General features: G+C 36.3%; 1 protein-coding gene across 1 annotated transcript in view; it reads left to right on the forward strand.

Annotated features, from left to right (window-relative positions):
- Nucleotides 1–9,351, forward strand: part of adck1 (aarF domain containing kinase 1) — a 98,563-nt gene extending 89,212 nt beyond the window's left edge. The window contains exons 10-11 of the mRNA XM_052581084.1: nt 3,304–3,497; nt 8,629–9,351. Coding sequence (XP_052437044.1) covers nt 3,304–3,497; nt 8,629–8,797 — 363 coding nt within the window. The 3' untranslated portion in view covers nt 8,798–9,351. The remainder of the gene's footprint in view (nt 1–3,303; nt 3,498–8,628) is intronic.
- The last annotated feature ends 875 nt before the right edge of the window (nt 9,352–10,226 follow it).

Below are 10,226 nucleotides of genomic sequence, written 5' to 3' on the forward strand. Positions count from 1 at the left end.
TTCTGAGCATATGACTCCAAGTTGGTTCTTTTGAGTGTATTAAAACCAAAGCGCATACAATTTACAATGATGCTGCACATATTGTGAGTTATTTTTTATTTGAGGGATTGTTTGTATGGCTTTGTGTAGCTAAAGTTTTTACATAAAAATGAATGAATAGTGTTCACATTTATGTTTTAGTATTGGTGTCTAATATAGTCAGTAGTTAAGGCCAATTATTGCATTTCTTTTTTGTTGTCTCAATAGCATCAACACAAATTTTGCAAGACTTTTTGTGTATTTATTACTGAAATAAACTTATTTGGCTAAAAGGAACTACAATTATTAAATTATGGTTTCCATTCCTGATAGGCTCATATATAAATATGGGCGGTGATGTGTAAATGCACTTATGGTCCAGAATGACTTGGTTTTCAGCTTTGATTCTATATTTGGTCTGGGTGGATTTTATGTGTTATCTATCCTTTATTATGTCTTGATCATTTTGTTCCTCTGGGCCTGTTTTCTCATCTTGCTGGTACACTTCCATTATTCCAGAGACATGTGTTTGGCATTGAGGCAGCTCTACACCTGTCCTGGCTGTTGCAGCAGCTTGTTGTGGGTCCTGGACTGCTGGGGGTCTTCATGGGTCTCTGCAGGCCCCAGACATGTCTCTTGGCTCCTGGCCCTCCCAGGATAGATTAGCCCTGAGGTAAAATAGAGCCAGATACAACCAGGTCGATGCCAACTTGGGAGCCATGCCCATGTGATACTATCAGGGGCTGCTTGCATAAACAATTAGATCTTAATATAATACGTTATTATTATATATTGGTAGTATGATCTAATTTTGAAGAACACTAAGGGCCCTATCATACACCCGGCGCAAGGCGCAGTGCAATTTTATTTGCTAGTTTCAGTCTGGCAACGTTCGCATTTTCCCATCCAGCGTCACGTCGTTTAATTAGCAAATGCGTTTGCGCCCATTTGTGTGCCCTTGGGCGTGCTGGTCTAAAAAAGAGGTGTGTTCAGGAGCATCGCTGGTGCATTGCTATTCTAAGGACCTGAAAGCAGACTGCGCCATAGACCAACTCAAACCTGGTCTAAAGTCAATGGTGCAATATTTATTTTTTTTGTTATTTAAAGAGCGTGTTGGTAGAAAATGCGCCTCTGGGCGGGTCCACAGTGCGTGTTGACTTTGCTTATCACACACAGGGATGCGCATCACACAAACATGCCAAATATTAAAAACAAAAGGATTACAGTGTAAAAGAATATTATTGTGTAGGCTACATAAATATAAAAATGTAATGATGGATAGTCATTGCATGTATTAGAATTAGGCTACCTATTTGCAATTCAGCATATTACTACTTATAATGATGAATGAAATTGGCTTAATTGAACAATCGTGCCAATACACACACATATATATTAACTGACTCATTGCACAGAGCTTTGGTGGATTCCTGCTTGTCCCGACATGATCTGCTCGCGCGCTTTTAACTTCGCGCACGAGCTGAGAAGTTTCTTCGCTTGAGAAGCGTTCAGCTTTTCCGCCAACAAATTCTGCCATGTGAATAGCGATCTGCACTGGCGCGATCACATCTCACTCTTAAAGGGAATGGGAGATGACATTCTTATCGGTGTATTGAATGTTACGCCCATTACTCTTTAACAGAACAGGGACAACCCCTTCTAAAAATGCGCCCCAGCACATGGACCGTTTTTCCATCGCTAAAATGGCAAAAGTGGATTTGGACATGCCCTGAGTGCACCTGCTATGCACTTTACACTTTGCGTTTAAATCATTAAAATAGGGCCCTAAGAGTTTTGCACTGGGGTTGTTGGTCCCTTCCATCCTTGTGATTCTTTCGAGTATGTGTATACTCTGAGAAGTAAGGGTTGTTTCAGGACAGGACACAGGGTGTCTGAAATGTTCAGTCGAACCCACCTACTGTCACATTCATCTCGGCTGCTCTTCACACCACACCCCAGCACAGCCGAGAGCAAAAAATACTTCAGTGCCATCACAACCCATATGTAGTGTAACCCTATCATTTTGGTTTATAGAGACTTCAAACATGTTTCAAAAGAACATTATCTGGAACAACCCCGGGTTCTTGTGGGGTTTCAACATGCAGCCATTTAGTTACTAGTCAAGATATTTAACCACTAGGATGCTGATTCGTACAACAAAGTATCACTTTTTAGTTTTTGCTCATAGGCTCTTTAAATTAAAGTAAGACATTATTGGAATTTATGTCAGTGGGCCTTTTAAAATGAAGCACATTTTGCATTCTGGGTAAATCTAAATCAAATCTTGCAGTCATACAGCTCTTTGTTCTTCGTGTTCTACAACGTTGTCACTTTGTGGTACTATAGGCTTGTGCTTTTGCAAAGACTAAATGAAGTTTAATTGCCTTAATCGAGGTTTGTGATTGTTAATTGTGATTTTTAATCACTTGGTCTGCTGGACAGTGGATTTAATAGCTGTTAATGCAAATTAACGCTGTTGTCAAACCTCAGCTGAACTAGAGTCCACAGATTTTCATAACAGTATTTTTTGAGTATTTTTAAGTATTTTTAAGTATTTTTTGTCTGTACTGTCAGTGTGTATGTTGAGTTGTCCATTATTATTCATTTTCAGCTGTTTTCCATGTAGCATGTGCCATTTTATATACATATGTTACACAGAGACTGCACATGATCCAGATCTGCTTACAGACTGGACTTGAATGTGGCTACTGTTTACATCTTGTGGAATCTTATTTTTCCAATCGAGCAGGAGAAGGAAGGGAGGTCTTCATGCCTGATTACTAATAAAAATTTGCCGGGAGTAGCAACTCAGGGGGCTGATGTTGCCGAAGTGACAGAGCCAAAATAGCTAATCTTCACAGTCGCAGTTTCAAGCACTTAGTTTCTCAGTTGTCTGTGAAATAAGCTACTCCATTTCCCTGCACCCTGCTTTCTCTCTCTCTCTCTCTCTCTCTCTCTCTCTCTCTCTCTCTCACACACACACACACACACACACTTCTCTGCACTCTGCCCCCTAAAACTGAATATTTTAATAACTTATTTAGGTGGGCATACCTTTAGAAAAGCAAGGCTAGAGATCATCTCTTATGTAGGCTGCTTAAAAGACTAGCACCAAAATTAAATTCTCTCATTATTTATTTAAATATCATTACAAACCCCTTTGAGTGACTTTCATCAAGGCACATTTTTTAAGAATATCCTGTTCATTCTGTTTAGTATAATCAAATTAATATTGTCTTAAAATAGTGTAACTTTCTAACAGCACTGTTTTGTTTTGCCTCCCAGGATGTGGAGATCCGAACGAATGCAGCGCTGTACCTCCCTCAGATCAGTGAGCTGCTGAACCGGGTTCCCCGACAGATGCTGCTGCTTCTGAAAACCAATGACCTGCTGAGAGGCATCGAGACTATCCTGCAGACTAGAGCCAGCTCCAGCTCCTTCATCAACATGTCCCGCTGCTGTACTCGTGCTATTGCCAGGTAAGACATCAGCGACAATAAAGTGGTTGCCATTTCATTTCTCAAGATAAGATAGATAGATAGATAGATAGATAGATAGATAGATAGATAGATAGATAGATAGATAGATAGATAGATAGATAGATAGATAAAAAAAACATTTATCATGATTTTCACAAAAAAATATTAAGCAGCACAACTGTGGTAGTGATAGGAAATGTTTCTTGAGAACCCAAATTAGCTTATTAGAATGATTTCTAAAGGATCATATGGCACTCAAGACTGTAATGATTCTGAAAACTTAGTTTTAGCATCTCAAGAATTAGTTTTTTTATTTTTAAATTAACTTTAAAATTGTTATTTTTAATCATAATTATACTCATAAAATGACATAATATTGCTTTTTTCAAATAAATGTCTAATTATTATTTAATACTGATTTGAAATATTGATAATATAAATTACATTTATAGAGGAGTTTATTTGCAAAAGCAGATATGTTTTTAAACATTTTTAAAAATCATGTTTTTTATTATTATCATGTTTTGTGTGTGTTAGTTATCTGTATTTTTTTTTAACCTAATTAAAATAACCTAACTGCAGTTTGATTAAGATAAATTGGAATGCACAATGAAAAAAAAATATTCATTTTGCAAATGAACTATTCACATTTATATTAATCCTTTCTTTCTTTTAAGTCTCTTCTCTACAATAGTAAGGTTCTGCCATATTCAATGCCACATTTCTTGAATAGTCACAAGGTTAGAGTTGCAGCAGGCGAACGAACCGGTTCCCACACATTAGGAGTGTGTCTGCTCTTAAATGCCTCATTCTCTCTGTTCAGTGGGCTCTCATTGGCTCATCTCTGCATGATCTGCTGTGGAGCTCAAGTCCCTGATGTAATCTCAATGCTCAAAGACAGTGTCATCTCTCTCACACCAGTAACCCACAGACACTATCCTATGCGCCGCAGGAACTCTCGTTCATTTAAGCGGACTCTGTGGGACCTCACAGAGCATTTAAATGCACTCAGACACACAGCCTCCCCCACCCTGAAAGGAATGTCACTATATTGTACTACATTGTACTTTCCACAGCATTGAGCAGTGATCATATTGATTTATTCTCACCATTCTAATGAAGAACACGATGATTGGAGGAGAAAATCGTTCAGATTTGAAGGAGGGCTCCTGACGGTTGTCAGCGCAAAGACACTCACTTCTGCTCGTAAAGGATTTCAGCGCGATACAGAAAGAGAGAAGCACCCAGACATGAAACTCAATGTCGTCTGCCTCAGCGCCTCTTTATTAAAACCAAATGGCAGCAAAGTGCAGAATGCAGAATCTAAAATCCATTACCAATTGCTGTGCTCACAGAAACAGCAGAAAGAGAAAGACAGACCTAGAGAAGTAACCGGACCATCACACACTGATTTAGTTTGATGTGAGCTGAAATGTTTGCAGTATCATCTATTACGACGAGTTAGGTTTTTAAAGATGTAGGAATAGTTCAACCAAAAATGAAAATTCTGCATTCATTTACTCAACCTTAGACCTGTAAGGCTTTTGTTTTTGTTTTTTTGTGGATCACAAAAGTAGACAATTGCTTTCCAAGACTTGTCATACAACAATATCACTGAAAAGTATATTTTATATATATATATATATATATATAGTATATTTATATATACTATATATATATATATATATATAAACTTAATAAAAAAGTAAAAATAAAACAAGCTTGCATCTAACCTGTGTTATATATATAAACTTAATAAAAAAGTAAAAATAAAACAAGCTTGCATCTAACCTGTGTCTGCATCCAGAATTCAAAAATGGCATGCTAAAAATCTGTAAGATGGCTTGGAAAACAGTGCTTTTATGGTGTTTTTATCATTTTCTGGAGCTCTGCTGACGATGAACTCTCTATAAAATGACTTAAACTTAATGCTTTTTTGTCTCGCGGATAAAACTAACAGCGTTATTGTTTGGAACGATATGAAGATGAGTAAGTAATGACAGAATTTTAATTTTTAAATGAACTATTCCTTTAAAGAACAGAAACACGAGTCTTGTTCTTTCTTTGTAGTCTACACAACCCACTCACTTTTCTTTGAAACAGACACTGAAATAACGTCATGAAGAAATGAGGATATTTTTCTTAGTCTCCCCATGAAAGCAAAGTGACATTAGCATTCATTCTGTAGCCTCACACTGTTAAGTATTATATTCAGCCTAACTGTACAAGTGACTAATGCAATCCATGTGATCACGGTTCTGGAGGTGTGCCTGCGCTTTTCAGAATACTTAATGGTGTCTGGAGAAAATTAGAAAGAAAAAAAGCATCTTTTCTTTTCTTTTCCTTTTGCATGTCTGATTACCCTTTTTTTAATCAGTGCGTGCATTTGGTGACGGGTCATATGCAGTAAGCCACTTTAAAGCAGAATTCACAATTACAATTCACAAAAGTCCTACATTTAGCATTTCGACATTTTGTAATATCTTACATTTAATAATTCCAAATATTAGCCTGTCTATTGATTAACAGATCTGAATTGCATGTTTATTAAAATATAATAGGAGTTTAATGACAATTCTAACTACTGTATTTGCATTACCAATCTTTTAAACATTTAATTTAATGATTTTTTGCATTCTTATTTAAAGTTATTATAAGCTCAGAATTTGCTTGCTTCCTATTTTTTTTTTTTTTTTTTTAAGTAAACAGTGACCCACTTGAAAGGAATTTTTTTTTTTTTTTTTTTTTATCTATCTGTGATGTACTTTGGCAATGTGATCGCTTCCCTAGAAATAAATACTTTCCAAGAAAGAGTATTTGAACAGAAGGAAAATCTCTGATTTGCGGTTCTATAATTGCTGTAAATCTGACACAATATCAATGCAACTTCGAGTGAGCTTTAGCCATAACCAAGCAAATAGTTTAAGACTACTCAAGACTTATTTCTAGGTTTAGACGATTGATGTTAAGTTTTTTCGACCCCTCCATCAGACTCCATTTTTATTCTTTCTACCGACCACTGAGCTGCCCACATAGGATTGCTGGATATCATACGCAGTGAAGAAGCATTTATGCGGCTCTCGAAAATCCACCCGATGAAGGGAGGATGTTATGATATATCAGTTTTAAATGTGCATTAATGCCTCTGCATCTTGTAAAAGTAGTCGTTTTCAGGTTTCGGGCACATCCATGGTAATGAGAAATGAGGAGGACTGGAGGTGCATGCTGGGTTCACTCTTTCTGTCATTCTCTGTCTGCTGGCAGGGACAGACAAACTGAAAGGCCTCTTGCTGAGCAGGGTTAATAATTCATCTCCCGCTCAGCTGTGACAACATCCACTATATCTCATTTTGATATATTAAATATGTTAATTCACAAGATTCTTTCTAAATATATTCTCTAAATATATACTTGCAGGATGTAAAATTAACTATAGTGCCACGTGTGAAATTTGGTTATGGAATTACTTACATCGCACTACTTTTCAAACATTTGGGGTCAGTAAGATCTTTTTTGGAAAAAATGTATACAAGGAAGGATGGATTAAGTTGATCAAAAGTAAAAGTAGAGACATTATAATGTTGTAAAAGATTTACATTTCAAATAAATGCTGTTTATGCTTTATATTTATAATAGAATCCTGAAAAAAATTATGTCTGTTTACGAAAAAAAAAATCTTAATAATAAAATCCATGAATGAATGAATAAATAGAAATGTATACATGCATACTTGGCTTTGCCATCAGAAGAATAAGTTACGTTTAAAAAAAAATTAAAAATAGAAAGCAGGTTTACATTGTAATATTGCGTTTATTATCGCAGATGAATCGTCTTCGATAATGAAAGCGATATTGCGTAGCTGGTCAGTGATCTACGGCTCTGTCTATTAAATTCTGCTCCATTTGAAAGCAGTTGATGGCGATTTAGCGGTAATCAAGGAACCAGATTTACTGACTAAATGTGCATGATCATATCGTTAGATATATCGCCAAGCCCTAATTGTGATTCTGACTCTATCACAAAAATATGAGTATATCTCACATTTCCGAGTTTATATTTTAGAATTGCAAAGGGGAAATTCAGATTGGGGGGGGGGGGGTGGGCGGGTTGTGGATTGCAGAAATGTGAGATAAAAGACTGCAATTACAATTTGTTTTTAATCCCAAGGTGGGAACAGACTATAGTTTTACTGTATTTTTACTCAAATAATGCAGCCTTTTGCAGCAAAAAGCTTTAAAAAAATCTTACTGACTTGAAACTTTTGATTAGTTGTGCAATTCATTACATTTTGCAAAAACCTGCAACTTAAAAGTGTGTGTGTGTGTGTATTATATGGATATTTATTAAATAATACTAAATCTATGACTAGTAAGAAATATTTTGTGCTACATTTTCTCAGCTCAGTTCTTCTAGATTTGGCAGGTCTGGCAAAAACCTTTAGACCCTGTGTGCCGAGCATGCAACAAGTCACTGTTGACATTTTTGCAAGATTTCTGGCCAAATAGGACGGGTGTCGATTCGTTACTGACTCCTGGGTTCCCATCAGTCCCTGCTTTCTGTTTTCAGCCTGTATTCTGTTCATGCTGTCGCTGTGCTCCTGTCAGATAGTGGAAATGATATCAGCGTGACATCTCCAACCTGACACTGCACCTATTGTATGAAAAGTCAAACTTGTCCACCTCAAAAAGATTTGTACAGTTTGTATACTCAGAAATTAGAGCGCATTTCACCATTGCCCTCTCCTTATTTTTCACTCACCTCGTCTTTCTTATTCCCAAAGGAACGTGTAAGGGAATTAATGTGATTTCACTTACTGTTTGTCCGTTCAAAGCTGTTCGCCTTGACAGTGTGAGATGCATTCAGGAGAGTGGAGGACTCATTGTTTCCCCCCCCCCAAGGACATCCCACTTACTACGGCCTTGACACTGCTCTCTCTCACACACACACACACACACACACACACTGTTGATATTACATGGCCTAGTGTGGTCTTTCTAAAGTCCTCAATTATACCACGAAGCCTGAGCCAACACAATCTGAATCATTTACTTTAACCAGTGTAATCTCACCTATCGTCTACTGGATCTTAGTCTTTCTTATCTTTCTCTGTGTCTCTGTGCCTTTCTCTTAGACACAAGAGGAGTAAAACCAAATCTCGGACCAGGCGACTGCAGATCTCTCTGTCTGAGCGTTGGTCTCTGTGTCAGATAGATCTGTATGAACTTGTGCAGTGGCTCCGCAGCTCCGCGCTGGCCAGATGGGTCTGTTACCTCCTCAACTGCCTACCCAACACAACCTGAGAGCCGTAACCAAGCCATTACCCCCTCTGTACTGAACTCAACACACTACCAAGTGCATTGTGGGTTGACCATGGACTGTTTTTAGTAAGAGCTGAAAGTAAAAGTCTTCTTTTTTTTTTTTTTTTTTTTACTTAACAGGCAGCCATACTTAACAGCCATAGTCATGAAAGTTGACTGATCATGTGATTAATTAGTCATGTGATCAGTATGTGTGAGCAAATGCTTCATGCACGTTTAGTTTCTTTTAAAGTAACCAAATGATATTTTTCACAGTACTGTAAAGTAGGTTTGCATCATGCAGCATCCCAGACTTTTGCATGTGAACAGCTGCCATGTGCACTTCACCTCTGTGCGGAATTTTATGGAAAGTCTTCATTTTACATTCCTTTGGATTTCTGAACATATCAAACATTTTAATAGAGCAGTTTCAAAATTACATAAAAAATATAAGTTATTTATTTTGGGACTTTTTTTCTTTTTTTTTTCTTTTTTTTTGAGTGAAACTGTGGTTTATATGTCATGCCAGATCAATAAATGGAAGTGTTTTTACTTTTCGTGTTTGTTTGTGGGTTTCCTTTTTTATCTTATGTTTTATTGTGCCAATTTTGAGTCACACTGAATTAATTAATCAGGGAATGAAAACATTTTTATGTGGAACACAACAGATGAAAGTTTGAATAACGTTAACGCTTCTCAGTTCTGGACAGATAAGTGTATGGTGACTAGGAGCTGTCAAGCTTCAAAGGAAAATAAAGTCATTTATGACTTGTTTTCTGTATTCTGGTCAGTGTTATTTTAGTACCATTTATACACTTATGGTTTTAATACTTTGAAATATTAGACTTTATTTGTATATTTTCTGTTTTATTTTTCCATTAGTAATTTTGTTGTGGTGTTGTCTTTTTTTTTTTAAATATATGTATCTATATAGTTTTTTTTTTCTTATAATGTTCGGTATAAAAATAATATCCCTGATTCTATAGATCATTCAGACTCAAATGATGATCCTGTGTTAACTTGAATTTAAGTCAGTATTTCCAGAAAATGCTCCATGACACCATATTTACACATTTAAAATAAAAATTGCATTGACATTGATCATGCTGATCTGATCACAATGTATGAGGTTTGAATATGTGTAAATGTAAATGAAATGCATAGCAGTCTACAAATAAAAATAATAATAATAATAACTCTACAGGTTTTTTTCTTAATTATATTTACAAGTGGTTTTATCTGAATGCATGGTATGCAGTACAATCAAGAGCTTGTAATGGGATAAATGTTGTAAGCTAGACCTGTATCAGATGTTAAAGAGTACATCACAGCAAGTCGTTTTTTTATTTTATTTTATTTTTTTATCCAGAGGGCAAGTTTTGGATCAATTACACCCTGTTCTTCCCTCCCAGGCCAGCTTTTTCAGGTTAGA

This window comes from Carassius gibelio, chromosome B17, assembly GCF_023724105.1.
Source record: "Carassius gibelio isolate Cgi1373 ecotype wild population from Czech Republic chromosome B17, carGib1.2-hapl.c, whole genome shotgun sequence".
Classification (NCBI taxonomy): domain Eukaryota; kingdom Metazoa; phylum Chordata; class Actinopteri; order Cypriniformes; family Cyprinidae; genus Carassius; species Carassius gibelio.